The sequence below is a fragment of the Pollachius pollachius genome, assembly GCF_949987615.1.
Source record: "Pollachius pollachius genome assembly, chromosome: 7".
Lineage (NCBI taxonomy): Eukaryota > Metazoa > Chordata > Actinopteri > Gadiformes > Gadidae > Pollachius > Pollachius pollachius.
In genome coordinates, this window is record NC_136940.1 from 18,341,874 (window position 1) to 18,358,406 (window position 16,533).

The 16,533-nt window shown below is 40.1% G+C and overlaps 1 protein-coding gene across 1 annotated transcript; it reads left to right on the forward strand.

Moving 5' to 3' along the window:
• Positions 1-8,179: 8,179 nt before the first annotated feature.
• rgs16 (regulator of G protein signaling 16) lies at positions 8,180-9,530 on the forward strand (the record flags this gene model as incomplete). The annotated part of the gene is made up of 5 exons (XM_079740290.1): positions 8,180-8,223; positions 8,483-8,566; positions 8,677-8,738; positions 9,020-9,186; positions 9,324-9,530. The coding sequence occupies 5 exons, from the start codon at positions 8,180-8,182 to the stop codon at positions 9,528-9,530; spliced, it is 564 nt and encodes a 187-aa protein (XP_079596416.1).
• Between the last annotated feature and the right edge of the window lie 7,003 nt (positions 9,531-16,533).

The window sequence follows — 16,533 nt, forward strand, 5'->3', positions numbered from 1 at the left end:
GAAAATAAACTTGTGGATTTGTTCTTTTGTGTGCAACTTTTAATGAAACAACCCATCCGAGGCAGTTCATCGTTTATTTTGCCTCAGATTTGTTTAGACCAATCCTTATACTGGAGGCGGAAACCTGTAGGGTTAAAATATATATAAATATGTATTAATTTATTATTCCAGTCTGCAGTCTAAAAATATCGGCTTGTCGTCATAAGAAGGAAGGGAGGGGCTGTGCTCGTCCAGTATCTAGGGCATCCGTGGGCTGGCATCATCAACACTGCACATCCATGTACTTTGGGCCTTGTGTCTGGCAGACACATCAGATGCTTATCTGGGCCAACAGATAGCAAGAGTACCCCATGGATGAAGATGTTGTTGAGGTCAAAATTAAAAAAGGATGCTCTGTGGCAATTGGGTACCATATGTGTTATACAATGTTTCTCTATCATCGGCTGCATTAAAGGGAGACAGATACAATGTCTATGCATTGTGAATTATTCTTTTGTGTAGAATGCAGGTCTCTATGTTCTGTGTTTTCCGGGGTTTGCAGGTTACCACAACCAAATAAAAATAATTGGTTACATAAGGCGTTCGTTTTGCACACGGTCTGTCTGTACAGTGTAGTATAAGTTTCAGTAGGACTCGATCTGTCACTGTAACTTGTGTATCGATACCACAGCATGTCCCTAAAACACACACGCACACATGTTTTCATACGTATCAATATCATTTGAAGGACAAGGTTGGGGTTAATATTTTCAAATTACTGCCATCCCCAATGGCTAATCAACACGATATTTGTCTATCTAACTGTTACATGGAGAAGCAGTTTTCATAAGTATGACCAATTCGACTGACCCAAGATTCAGCTGACCCAAACAGCAGGCATGGCTCTATGGCTTAGTCATTTTGCACATATTCAGGACAAACTAGGAGCAACACTAATAATGACAATGCTATGTTATGCAAGATAAAAAAAATACAGTCATATTCATATTGGGTATGCATGGAATGTATTCACAAAACAGCATTAGCTTCTTATCTCTCTCTCCGTCAATCTCCACTCTCTGTCCCTCTCCTCTGAATGCCATCGCCGTCTCTTCACACATACACACAGACACACACAGACATTCTAGCGATGCATCCATTGTGAAACTCTGGACAGATAGCAATGATTAGATGTAAAATTTGACGGCTAGCAAATGCATATACCTATGTTTGGGGTATGATTGCTTATTTTGGTTAAGGTTGTATTTATTCCCCCTTCTTGGCAGGGACACAAAAACATCCTCATTTAAAAAACAAACTACTGTTTTTAAGTCTTTCAGCCCTTTATTACACAAGCTTTGAATAAGCCCAAATTCCATTATGTTCATTTATGTTGCATCCTTCAATATTACCTTTTTTCACATGACGGTGATTCATTTCTGAAAAATAACTCTTTCAAAACACAAACAGCGAAACAGCGAACACAACATGCCATGGATGCATGTCATATTATTTATCAATTGGCCAATGGCAGTCAACAAATCAAATATAGTCCAATACTGAAGTACGGCCGATAAATCACTGCATCCCATGAAAACACACACACACACACACACACACACACACACACACACACACACACACACACACACACACACACACACACACAAACACACACAAAAACATACACAACTCAGAGGTAAACATAAAGGAACAACATCAGTTAGCTGTTGACAGCCCTAACATCCCTGTTTGTAATGCTCTCCAAGGCTGCGAAGGGACACGAAGCCCCGAGCGTGGTGTCTGTGTGAGGCGCAGTGTCGGATATCAGACCTGTTGTTATTGAGTCTGGGCCCTTTCGCAATACCTTCCGCTCGGACCAACGCGATAAACAAAAGCCATTCAGATTGCCGGTTAATCAGTGACTCACCTTGAACAGGCACGTGGAGGAGTTAGGGCTTTGGGCAAACAGAGGTTAATAAAGCGCGTTACAGCGACTCTAATCGCCTTGTTCATTGCAACGCTCCATTCAACACTGTTTTGGTGAGAGCCATGATGAGGGAGATTAGGAAGTTCGATGTGTTTAAGCACATGAGCAAATAAACCATGATATGTGGATTATTTTTGTGATGATCTACATTCGAGGTAAACCCCTACCCCTTACCCTATTCAAATGTTTTTTACCTTTATTTATCCAGGTAAGACTCATTGCGGAGAATTGACTTTTTTCCAAGAGAGACACAATTTGATCACACACTTAACAACAATTCAGGCAAATAACTCAATGATGTGACAGACTGAAATAGAATTTGTCGTCAAAGATTTTGAGGGTAAATACATGGTGGTTTATTGGTGTCTGATTATTTGTCTCTCCAGCTGTTCACAGGGTGAGTTTGATTTTGATTACATCCGTTTACTTTCCTGACCTCCCTTGCCAATGAAGGCCAACCCTTGAGTCACACCAGAGCAGATTTACCGTATGTCGTCTTATATTACCCTTTGACAGGTTGTGGACGCCTACAGTCACCGGGGCCACGTCAGTGCAGTTTGTTTTGAGAGCCACCGGCTTTTATTTTCGGCATTAGACACACATAGCTCTATTGTACATGCGGATGATTTTCAGATATTCTGGGAATGGTGCATCTACACGCACGAGTGCATACACACACACACACACACACACACACATACACACACACACACACACAGAAAATGTATGTGTATGAATTACTTAAATATATATAAATAATGAATATATATATATATATATAACAATATGTATAAAATATATATAACATAGAATAAATAACAATTAAATAAAAAAATAATTAAAATCATTGTGCAATGTACAGTATGCTTCATCCTACAGCTAATCCGTTATTTTAGGTATCCTTGAAAGCAACAAAACGGGGCGTGCAGCACAAAAAGTTTAATTTCTTGTGGCACAAGGTTCGAATTTATCAAATTGGAAAACGAAGAGAGGAAGCCCCGACCTTTCAATTCTAATGTTTGGACTCATTCACTCGGATGTGCTTTTCGAGCGAGGTCATTTCCTCTGTTGCCGATGAGTCACTGACTCACTGTTTAGAAGAACCTTCAGAAATAAACGAATAAACAGAATGGGGGGACTTGTGACAGGAAGTACTAAACACGTTTTCGATGACATTGAACCGGGTTTTTGGTGTTTTGTTTGCTTTGTTCCTGTACTTTCCCTTTTCTCTTCCCGGATAATCCACGTGGACATGCAACCAATCAACGATGGAACACACATGTATACAGATGCACGCACACACACACAGCTTTTGCAATTTACAGCTTTAAGCTGTATCCATTATTAGGATGGTGCGGCCGATTACATTGTTTTTAATTAAAATAAATACCTTGAAACACTAATAAAACAATTGTGTCTCATTTACTATTGGATCTATATGAAAACACACTTTTACATCTATCTGATCTGTATGAAAACATTCTTCCTCTTCTACTGGATGTGTATCGATAGTGTACACTATCGATCTTGTCCTGCAGGGGCGCTTTCTGAAGGGCTTTGCTGAAGCTGTTGAGAGGAAAAGCATCTGCCTATCCTTTCCCTCACCAAGATCTGAAAAAAGAAATCTGCTATTTCCTTCCATTTTCTCTTGACCTAGAATTTATGCAAACATTGGCGCTTCTTCACCTCATAATCCTGTTTATAATCCAGGTAGTATTTGAGGTAATCCACAAAGCCCGAATGTACTTCCTCAAATGACTACCTTTGATCCCCACTCAGATTTCCTTTTGTGCCAACCTTGGCAATACCAGGCAACAACAAGGGCAATCTACAAAAAGTCACATATCCACGACTCATTATTTTGTCCATTATATTCCTTGTGTTGCCAACACCCCTAATCCCTCCAAAGCGGCCAAATAACATCCGAGACTGAAGGGGAAATCAACTTTCATCTTCCCCAGGTCCTGTTCACAGCTGTGGCCCGAGTGCGAAATCTCCTGCAACCCTATCCCTCAGGTCATTATGGGCTGGATCCTGCCTTTTTCACAGCTGGATATGGCTATATATTACTCTCTCTCTCTCTCTCTCTCTGAAGGGGGTACTTGTTGGGTTATTTAGAGTTGAAAATACGATACCTGACATTACCTCATCTTAACTTGCCTAGACCAGTTAAGGTGAAGGGAAATCAAGTAATGCTAGGCAACTGAAAAGAAGATAAAAAGAGGAGATGAGAAGACTGACAGGGTATGGTGAGGTTAAGGGTAGGATAGGCATGGTAAAGTATGGTGTGGTAAAATAAAATAAGTTAAGGGGAACGGTCACGCTCTCCAGTTTCTCTACGGTCACGCTCTCAAGAGAGTACTGCTTCATACAATTTTTGTAAAAAATGTGCAGAATAGCTCGACCATTGACGCCATTGTGTGAGATTTACATTCCCCATTTGGAGAAATGACATCAACAGTACAACTTTGAACAGTTGACGTCTGACCGACAAAGTCAATCACAATGTATATGTGATTAAAATATAAATAGCTGAGTGTGATGGATAGCCTTAGGTACATAGAGATGACTCTGAGTAACCTGGGCTAAATGAGGTAGAACTAGACAAGCCTAGGATGGTTGTCATGAACTGGCCAGGGTCCTGAAACCATCAAGGGGATATATATATATATATATATATATATATATATATCCTTTCATTATCATAAACCTCAAAATACTTACAGGTAAATGTATTTTTCCAACTGATATTGCAGTTAGCATTTCTACATGCTTTTTTCCACTGGTGTTGGAGGAGCTCAATAAAGCCACTGAGCTAGCATGTGGCCGCGTTCAGGGCTACAGTACTATTTCTCACTATTTTAACGAGACAGGGATATGGTTAGCTAGGTTAAGTAAGGGAAAGTATTAAAAATGGTAAGGTGTGGTAAATTAAGGATAAGGTTAAAGGTATGGTAATGGTACGGTATGGTAGGGTAACATCAACTACAGATAGAACTCTGCATAAACTCAGCCAACTGAGGTAAATGCACAGTAGTGAGATAGATATGCCCTTTCATCATATGATCCCCTTTATACTTTATAAACCTCTCCTAATACAGGTGAAGGTAACTTCCACTGTTGTTTCAAAGATGTAAGGATTGGTTTCCATTCTAACATTGTAAATTTGATGTTTTTTGTCATTACATTTGAAACTTTAATTAGCTTTATGAAGATGTTCATATGTTCAGATGCTAAAATCTCCTGAACAGAACTGTCTTATTTATCTTTGATAAATAAATTGACCACGTGTTGGTTCACGGTATACAGTGCAAAGACGTGGGGGGAAGAAGAAAGGCCGGGCGCTGCAGGACCCTATCAAACAAGTCATTGAAACGATGCCAAGTGTGAAGAAGCATTGATCCATGACCCATGCATTAAAAGTGCTGTGGTGGATGAACCAAAGGGTGGACCTCCAGGGGCTTGAGATGAAGTGAGTGCTGATTATATCTATGGGAGAAGAGGATTTGGCGGCACCATTCAAGGCTGTCGGTACACCGCTGCTCATCATTTCTGTGTTATTTCATTTCCATCGTATCTTCAAGATGGATGCCTTCTCATAATAGACTCTGCAAAGAAGATTTGATACTCTGACACTACATACTGCAATGTATGTAAGAGTTGGCTTCAGTATTAAGACTATGGACTCCCCATCCCCTCTAAACCTCCTGCCTGGCTAAACATCCAGCCACACATTTGTCTTCCCTATCATCCGACCAAAGCACAGCCCTGTTTAAAATAAGCCCCTTAGGCAAGGCAACTTTATTTATATAGCACTTTTCATACACAAGGCAGACTCAAAGTGCTTCACATATAAACATTGTCATATGATAAAATAAAATAACAGATAAGTAAAAGAAAACATATGCAAAAAATTAGTAAAATAGATCAGCATTTTAGAAAGTCCAATGTGATTAAGATCAGATCAACAATCTCTCTGGAGTCTGGTACCCACGTCCGGACTCCAACCCGACCTAAAGGAACTTGGTCCTTTCTCTGGGACTCCAACCAAGATTCTAGGACTCTAACCCAGGCAGAACTCGGGCCTCAAACCCTTCAAAGTTACCCACATCAGGACTCCAACCCGACCTAAAGAAATTTGGTCCTTTCTCTGGGACTCCAACCCGACCTAAAGGAATTTGGTCCTTTCTCTGGGACTCCAACCCGACCTAAAGGTATTTGGTCCTTTCTCTGTGACTCCAACCCGACCTAAAGGAATTTGGTCCTTTCTCTGGGACTCCAACCCGACCTAAAGGAATTTGGTCCTTTCTATGGGACTCCAACCCGACCTAAAGGAACATGGTCCTTTCTCTGGGACTCCAATCCGACCTAAAGGTATTTGGTCCTTTCTCTGGGACTAAAACCCGACCTAAAGGAACATGGTCCTTTCTCTGGGACTCGACCCCAGATTCTAGGACTCTAACCCACGCAGAACTTGGGTCACATACCCTTATCCTTTCTCTCTGGTATCAGATCATGTATCTTTCTGGTAAAAATAGAAAATAAAGGCAAAGTTAAAAAGGCATTTTAGTAATAAAATATGAACGGACTAAATTGACTTTCTATTCATAAGAAATATATATTCTATTGTCTGTTAATGTTGAAAAGTAACACTTAAGTATCTTTAGATGTTACAACATTTACTATAAGTTCAATCATGAGTATGGCATGATAACCATGGTCTGCAAAATCAAAGCTTCTATCAATGGGCTTCTATAGAATTGGTAGACCTCCATATCATACGTTGGCTTTTCTTATTTTTATCAATTTATAAATTCATTCATTTATTCATCATTGAAGAAAGAAAGCAAAAAACAGTGCTCTCTATTACATTCAGCATTGTTTTGTAGCAGTAAAAGTCACGTTTGGAGTTAAATACTATGTTAATGAGGTTATTTTTTGTAATCAATATTACTATGCAGGGAGATGGTTACTCCAGTTCCTTGCAACTAATTCCATTTTGTTTGGAGCTTACTGGCTATGGCTAATTCTTGGAACTGGTGTAGGCTTAAATGTCCCAAATCTATTTTGGATATATTCTATAGATTTCGGTGAAATGTGTTTTCACAATGTGCTTCAAATGTTCTTCTTATTGGTTCTATAACTCGTAGAATGTTGACGGACGGATGTTTTGTTTCTAATGTTGTTGATTTTGAAAGTGGTAGCCCATGTCCCCATTTCAAACACACAAGGGAAAGCAATGAGAGAAATAGCCGGAGGGGGTCTCAAGGCAGAACATAAGTAAATGGTGTTCCTAGACAGAAGCTACTATCCATCATTTAATTCATCAATGTGCCACAGGGCATTGCTGTGTGTGTGTGTGTGTGTGTTTGTGTGTGTGTGTGTGTGTGTGTGTGTGTGTGTGTGTGTGTGTGCGTGTGTGTGTGTGTGTGTGTGTGTGTGTGTGTGCGTGTGAGACTGTGGGTGTGTGTATGTGTGTGTGTGTGTGTGTGTGTGTGTGTGTGTGTGTGTGTGTGTGTGTGTGTGTGTGTGTGTGTGTGTGTGTCCATAACAGCCTTTTAGAGGAAAGTGGCTTCATTAACACTTAATAACACCCCGGATGCTGTTGTGCTTTCGATGGCACGTGAGCATCATTCACAAGTGCACATGCACTCCCTTACTGTGGCATGCACACAGAATCAACAATATCACCAGCCTGTGTGTTTGTCCACTTCACGTTTTCTGTACAAAATGTTTTTTTATTGTGGAAAGAAGAAAAAAATAAACTGACAGACTAAAACATTTGTTTTGGCCAAGATTCAAGGACACTTGACGAGAATACAGAATGTGGAAGTCCTTTACACAGTAATTCCACAGCCTTGTCCTTGCCCACTCTCTCTCTCTCTCTCTCCCCATCCATCTTATCGCTCTCTCTCTCTCCCCCCCCCCCCCCCATCCCTCTTATCCCTCTCACTCTCTGTCTCGCTCTCTCTCCCCCCCATCCCTCTTATCTCTCTCTCTGCTCCATCTCTCGCTCCCTCCCTGTGAAGCTCTGTTTGGCTGTGTGAGGATGACGCGTCGGCAGCAGGGTCTATATAAAGCTCTGCTCCGCCAAATTGCAGACACACCGCTGCTCTGGCTATACCAAGCGCTCACTCGCCTGTCGTGGAACTACTTTCTGTTCACCTTAACCTCCACCCTACTGACCAGCTGGAGTCCTCCGCTGCCGATATGTGCAAAGGATTATCATCACTTCCAAACTCCTGCCTGGAAAGGTACATGAGATGATAGAATGGCCGTGTTTATCGTGGAAGGATTTCATCGCTGTGATTTGTCAATGGTGCATTGGGGTTGATTTTACTTAACTGCAGGGAATTTCAAGAAGAGATGAATAATTGTAACTTTGGCTGATGCATCTTAAATCTAACTTGTGCTGCAAAGGACTCTCAAGTCACAAGTAGAAAGTTAAACCTGCAATGCATGTATACTGAAACATTTCTCTAACATGTTTCTTTTTCTTGTGTTCTTCTCCAGGGCCAAGGGACTGAAAGCAAGGCTGGGGAACATTCTGCAAAAACCAGATTGGAAACTGACATGCTGCAAAATAGGGAAAAATCGGTAAGCCTCAATAACTTTACGTACTAGAATGGTTGCTACTCTGGATCATAACCCTTTAATTGAAAATGTCCTATTATGCATAGAAATTATTTATGTTTTTTTCTCATCAGACCCACCACAGAAGAATGCCTGAAGTGGAAGCATTCATTTGAAAAGCTCCTGTCAAGTAAATGTAAGTCAAATTGAAGATCATTGCATGCCTGCACATACAAGTTTATTCATTAAAGATATACGCACCCAACCCCCCCCCCCCCACACACACACACACACACACACACACACACACACACACACACACACACACACACACAACACACACAGACCCCTACACACACAATTATATGGATGCACTAATAGAATCAAGTACAATCTTTATTGAATACTCTGCGTGATGAATGATCTGCAATGCCTGACCCTTTGTTCTCTTTCTCCCTCTCCTTCTCTCCTCTGCAGATGGCATGTGTGCCTTCACAGCTTTCCTCGTGTCTGAGTTCAGCGAGGAGAACATTGCATTCTACTTCGCCTGCGAGGAATACAGGAGCACCAAGTCAGCTGCCAAGCTTGCAGCCAAAGCCCAGAAGATTTACGATGAATTCATCGGCAGCGACGCACCGCGAGAAGTGAGTGCGCTCTTCACGTCCCGCAACATGCACGATATCACAATGCATCAATTCTCCCCTTTGCACTTCGACAGATTTAGAGAATGAAAGAGAAACCCGACAGAGGTTAACCGGTCCCCTTCTTCTTTCCTTCGCAGATCAATATCGACCACGAGACCCGGGACATCACAAAATCCAACATGGAGTCCCCCTCGCCCGCTTGCTTCGACATGGCCCAGCACAGGATCTACATGTTGATGGCCAAAGACTGCTACCCCCGATTCCTACGCTCACAAACTTACAGGGAGATGGCATACGAAGACGGGGACAAGAGAAGATGTCCTGTCCACCCAGAGAATGTGTGAACGTGATGCATGTCCTGACTATAGGGAGTTTAGTTTGTGCAAGGTCGCCTTACAGAAAAGATGACAAAAAGAGAGCCGCAGAAAGGGCCGAGAAGCCGGGCTGCGGATCGCTCTGACAGAATGCCATGGGCAGACAGGGGTGGTGGCGGGACAGCGGTGGAAGAGATGGCGATGTGGTGGAGCACAGGCCTTGAGTCTGAGATTTAGGGGCAGAGATAATTTCAGAAAAGAAAGGGGTATATTTTGCTAAGATGGAGCATCGGTGGAAATTGCCCAGAGTTTAAAAGTATTTTTGCTCATAATTTGACCATAGTACTGGCAGACAATCAGAAGGGAGAAATGGTAAAAGCCAAAAAAGCAAGCACATGTGATTGCGTTTTGCATTTGTCTTATACTGTGAGAGCAAACTGTGAATACTGTATTTATTTGTTTAACTGTCAATTTATTGTTATTTAATTTACTTTTCTTACAAAGCAATGTGCAATATTTCCTATTTATTTCTTGTTCTGATTTTTTTTACACAATGATGAATAAAATAAAAAGTTCATGCAGATTCCCTTCCTTCCTTTGATTTCACTCAAACAATTAACTGTCATAGAACACGAGTAATACTCATTTGACCTTGATCACAAATCATGCTGATTCACATATTACTTCTACTATAAATATTTTTTATTGCTTCTGGCTATTACATCAGATTGCAATAAAATCCCCCTAAAATGACACAATATACTTAGATAGTGAGGACTAAACATACATTGGCTCATTAATGGGTGAGGTGGTCAGCAGGTGTGACACAGAACTGTTTGTCTCGTCACCTAGGAAACTAGGTGAGCCAACCACATCTTCCTGGTGAGAACACTTTCCTGGGAACAGGAAGCAGAAGAAAATGGTGTGACTGCATCAATGTGATGTCTACTGCCAATAAAGCTCTGTCTGTGTGTTTGTTCAAACCATTATTCTTGTGCAATAAATGGCAATAAAGTTGGGACCTCCGGGCACAGGGCCATGCTTCTACATCACAGCCAGAAGCCCCGGTGAACAGAAGGTGCATAGCATGCACACAATAGGGCAGTGGAAGCGGTAATTGTCTGTGTCCTTTCCTTTAGAACATAATTTTGCTTCTCAAGGAAATTAAACTCTGTAAACTCACGTTTTATGGTTTCAGCTGTACGATTATTATCCCTGGCCCATACATTTTATAGTGTTCCATCTTAATGGTATCAACGAACCAATTACTAATGGATATAATGTATCTCCTTGCTATATTATTCGGTCTGTTTAACACAATGCTCTGCTATTGCACCTTTTTATTAAATAAACTTGTCACCTCATAATTCATAAAAAAAGATCTCCATCTCAAAGACATGTTTTTTTTGTGCACTCAACACTTGTGGAGTCCCTCAAGGGTCATTCCTTGTTCACCTTTTAAGTCTTTACTCTAGATGTAGACTATAGATCTATTTTCATATTGATGACATGTAGCTGTGGATGAAAACCCAAGCTCATCTTCTGCTTTAGACTAACCTATAAAATAACCATCAAATCTTAAAGGTTTTAATTCAACCATTTTTTTTTACAATGGGACTTGTGCTAAGCTCCTTTTTTATTCACAAATGTGTCACATGACGGAAGTAAGATACGCCAATTGACTATTTTGCATTGTCTTTTAAAGTCCAGACCAGAATTTGCCGTTTTTATTTGCAGCCTTGAGGATCTCCTACCATTGAAACAACTCTAAATCGCCTCTGAAAACCCCCACATATCCACCACCACACGAGTCCCGTGGAGAGTGAGAACATGTGACCAGACAACACCTCATTCCATTATTTGCTCTGCTGGTGCACCGTCTGCCTCCATCTGGGTGTTCGCTGTATAACCCTGTGATAACACACCAATGGGTGTGTTCCCCCAGCAAACTTCAGTCACCCTGTTGTTCAAACCAATGTCTGATCATCGTCAACACCCAAGCCGCATAGTGGCTTCCTAAGCAGGCAAAGTGGTTTCCTATTTGTCTACACCACATCTTTGCGATGCAAAATATATAAAAATAATAAAATAGTACACTTGCCACCATTGATAGCTTTTGGAGCTATCAAGGGGGCTAGGTGTCCGAATCATTTCATTGTAAAAACGTAATGTCAATATCGACGATCGTCTATATATCATTGCTGATTATATAATCTGTTCTCTTTCAAGTAGTGAATATTGTAAACGCTGTGTGTGCCTGGCAGTGGCAGACTGCGTTTCACCAGCCAGGGATAGCAGTCTACAAAACCCTCACTTGTTTATTCAAATGTCATTAGTGTAGAGTGGAGCCAATGTCAGGTGTGGAACAGCTGGTACACAATGCTGTTGCATATTTACATCCCATAATGTAGCCTCCCTCGCCATGGTAACCCATAGGCCAGTCCTTATCTGATGAATCTGAAGAGTACAACAATCTGTAATGCTGTTTTTTGTAATCAGGCACTACGCACATTAAGTGCAGCCAGAGCAGAAATAGCCCTACATTAATTCACATTTCAAGATGTAAGGTTTTCCAATAACATGCTTTAATAACGGCTTTAAGTAAGTAAGTAATGCTTTATTCATAAAGCACCTTTTCAAACAAAACATTACAAAGTGCTTAACAGAACAGCAAAAATACCAATGTAAACAGACAAGAACATTTAATGCTGAAAAGAACAGAAACAGGGAGACCCGGCCATTCCCCTGGCAAAGATCGTCCAGGAAGTTGTTCAATATATGAAGAGATTTGTTTGTTTTGTGGTTGTCTGCTTGTCTTATCTAGATCAGACCACCGTAAATGTAAAAAAATCCTACTAATTTGCCTTACTTTACGCATTAATGCATCACCTTCACACATGAATTATTAGAAGAAGAAGAAATTATACAATTGGTTTATTTCAATGACAAGCGTGCATGTTTGCCCAATGTGATCTTAGACGAAACAAATATAACCCTTATGTGAACTTTATGCAACCAAACTGAATCCAGAGCACATTTAACTACCAACTTTATACCATGCGGTATTGGAGACCATGTAATGTCAGGGTTGTATGTAAACTACTGCAGACATTTTGCATGTGTGTATTTAAAGGAGATCAACAACGTGGTTGAAGATGTAAGGGATTGACCATGACCTGTATTGGACAGCCTTTTACATAAGAGTGAATGAAATGTAATTCAAATTTGCTGCGACAGTGTCATGTGGTACAAAGGCGACATCTGGTGGAAAGACAGCGTGATACCGCACAAGCGGCCACAATTGATAATTGAGTGTGTTCTGTTCCGCATCATGAATGATTATTAGATTAAAACATTCAAAAATGAACCACAATTATCGAAAGATTTTGAGAACAGGGAACAGTGTTGACATTATGTTAGTCATCTATGCATTGTGTTACAGAGATATTTACCTTAATTGGCAGCTAGCCCAGCTAGTGCCCGGCCCGTAGCGTCTCCTTGTGCCACATTGTAACTCAAGTGAAGATTTCAGTCACTTCAGCATCCAGTCTGCCCTCAGTCCAACATGAGGGAACGACGAAGTAGCGCTGCCCAAAGGGCATTTTCTAACCTCTTGTAGTTATGGGATGACCTGAATATAAACTTGATGACGCCATAGAGCACAGATTCTTTGTAAACAGTAAGCTTTAAATTACAATTTGAATTGTTAAAAACCTAGTTCTGTAGGAAAACAGTCCCCTGGTTCGAGAACAGGCTGCTTTGAAAACATTAGCTCCTAATTGACCTTTTTTAAAACCATCTGGGAAAAGGACTTATGTTTGACATTGAGTATGTTCGAGGTTTGGACGAATATTGGTGAAGGAATAATTGGTTCTTTAACTAACGTGAAATTGAGTTAATTAATTAAATAATTAAGCATGTTCTGTAACACTCCCATTAGACGCCATAGAATAAACACCGCAATTACTCCTGACTGTAGGAGATGCAAGGGTGATGCGTTTTGGGGGAGGGATTAAGACACAACTTTCTGGTAATATTCCGTCTCCTATTTTTTGGAGGACTAATTTGACCGTCGGCAAAACCTTACAGGTACAAATCCATTAATTGGCACAGGGATATGAAAATAACATTTAAATAATGTTGCATTCACAATAGCCCGTGGATTGTGTTATTTATACCGCAGCAGTGAATAGCCCCTGCACTGCTGAAAAAGATAATTCTCATTCAATAGCATTTAGCTTTACGATTACGGTCATTTATCACCAGTGGCAAGCCTCCCTCTCTTGATTAGCTCTTTATATTAGTCAGGAAGCAAACTGACAGAGGCAACTAGGCTCCAAACAACATTCAGTCGGCCAATCAGCAAACCCTTGTGCCATTCCAATATAAGATCAAAGGGTTTAAAACCCTTTTAATTGTTATAACCCCAGCTCTGTACTGTCTTCATAAGGAAAACGGTCCCCTGGTTTGAGAACAGGCTGCTGTGAAAATGAGCTCCTAATTGACCTCTTTGAAAACCTTCAGGGAAAAGGACTTGTTCGTTTGACATTGAGTAAGTTAGAGGTTTGGGCAGATATTGCTGAGGGACTAATTGGTTCTTCAACTAACGTGAAATTAAATTCATTCATTCATTCATTCATTCATTATTAATCATGTACTGTTACACTCCCATTAGACTCCACAGAATAAACACCGCAATTACTCCTGACTGTAGGAGATGCAAGTCTGAACATGGAACCTTTTACCATGTGTTCTGGAGCCGCAACAATATTATTGAATTCCTGGCCTCCTTTCATGATGCTGTACGAAATATTGAATTTACTGTAGGCCTACCTGAACCTAAAGCTTTTCACAATAAACATAAACATACACAATAAACAGTCTATATTTGGTAAGATTTGGTCTCTCCATTGTCTATGTGAATTGTCGATGTGTCTTCTTTACCACATAAATGTGAAACGTTACTCCTGTGCACCCATGCCTGCCCACGTAAAGGTTATATACCAATATTTTTAATCTAATATTGCAACCTACTTATCTATTGTATGTTAAATTTGAACTGTTAAATTTTCTCTCTTGGTTAGTGCGATGTTATTTGCCAAATATTCTCTGTACAAAGAAAAAAGTGTGTACAATATAAAACTGCAAAAAATATATACATATCAATAATATTATATAAATAAGTTATTTACAATGCAGCGATCGATGTCGCCTGAGTAGGACCACTTGCAGTAAGGTTTCTAACCACGGGAGGTTTGCAGCCCACAGGCAGCTCATCTTCTGCATATGTAACAATTCCGTTTCGGAACACCAGAAGGCAGTAAAAGCTTTTTCAAAAGATGTCTTCTTGCCTTTATGTTATTTTGACACAAATTACTATGCTTTTTTGACACAATTTTTCATGGGACCAAATTGGTTACAAATAAAAATAAACCCAGCATTCAAAGTTAGAGGTGCAAAATCAAGCCTATTATATTTATTGTTTGAACTGCTTGTTGCTGTATTGTTTTCCATCTAGAAGTAGGCTATCTAAACAAAACTAGGAACACCTCTTAAACTTAAATCAACTTCTTCCTCCTGTGCATGGGTCGAGCCAGTAACCATTTTCCACTCACTGTTATGAACATGACTATTATTTATTTAATTTAGACGGAGAAGAGTGACGAACGAAAGACGCGGGAGAATCGAGACGGCTGCGACAGCAGTGAGTTAAACCCGAAGCGTGGGAAAACTCTTGTTTTTTTGGCCCGTGCGACAAAGAAAAAAAGGAATACTGTGTGTCTCTTCTGTGACCCTCTGGTATCCTTGGGCCTGGGTACATCTCCACGGCCCAATACTGATCTCCAAAACATTTGAACACACCTGTTTTTGGTGCCACGTCATTTCTGGAGTTGTTATCTTTCTCCATAAGTCATCGACGTGAGGAATACAGTTCAGCTAGAAAGCAAGACACCTCCCTGAACAGTGGGGTTACAGCAGTATGGAGAGATGCACTGCAGTTTGGGAATCTGGAATGAGGCAATCCTTAATAATTACATATCACTCGAGTATGCACCTATTGTTCATAAGTTTTCAGATGTATATGTGTATATGTACTTGATGGCAATAACAGTATATATTTGGGTTTTTTCGAAGTACAATTACATGTGTATTCATGAATGTTATGAATGACTAGGATTATTATGACTAATCTTATGCATTGTTGTTTTTCCTACCTTTTCTTTCTTTCTGATCTTATGATGATGGCATATGGAACCTTTCCATACATCTTTCATTCTAAATTTAAAAAGATAAATGACATCTTATTTCCTCCCTATAACAGAGCCAGTAAATCAAGTAATATTGACCTTTAGTGTAACGCTTCAGATTTCATGATTACATTTTTTCATTAGTTATTTGGCCTATTTGGCGGGATAGTAAAAGTACATTTGTCACATGTCGTGATCTTCAGACGTAGATTTTGTTAGTTGATGTTGACAAAGTTTTGCTTATAACAACCAGATGGCTAAACCAAGACCATCTTGCAACACACTGTCCGTTACAGTCTTCTGATGACCGCTTGTATGTCACTCCCCCATTACCCGTATTTCTCTCTAAGATCAAACAAGGAATGCATGTTACATTTAGGACACTAAAGAAAGCCTATCAAATACATTTCTGAAATGTATTTCTATAGTAAGATTGTGTTGGTTGTTGTTCTTAACGTATGGGATTTTGTTCTTAACGTATGGGATTTTTTAATGTATGGGAGTGCAATATTTTCGCAATTTTCGTTACAAAAGTATTTTCAAAGTACCTAATACTTTATGCTTATACTGAATGTTCTTTAATTCAAGCGCTTACTCCATTCTTTACAATGTGTACAGATACAGGAAGCCAATAGCCTCCTTTCATATATCCTCATTCACATGAAAGAGCACTTAAATAAAGCATTCATCTTATTGGTTAACACAAATAAATTTCAGTGGAGACTGTGGGAAAACAGAAGTTGTATCTTGGTGAAAACCTTTTGAAGACAAAAAGGGTTTGGATG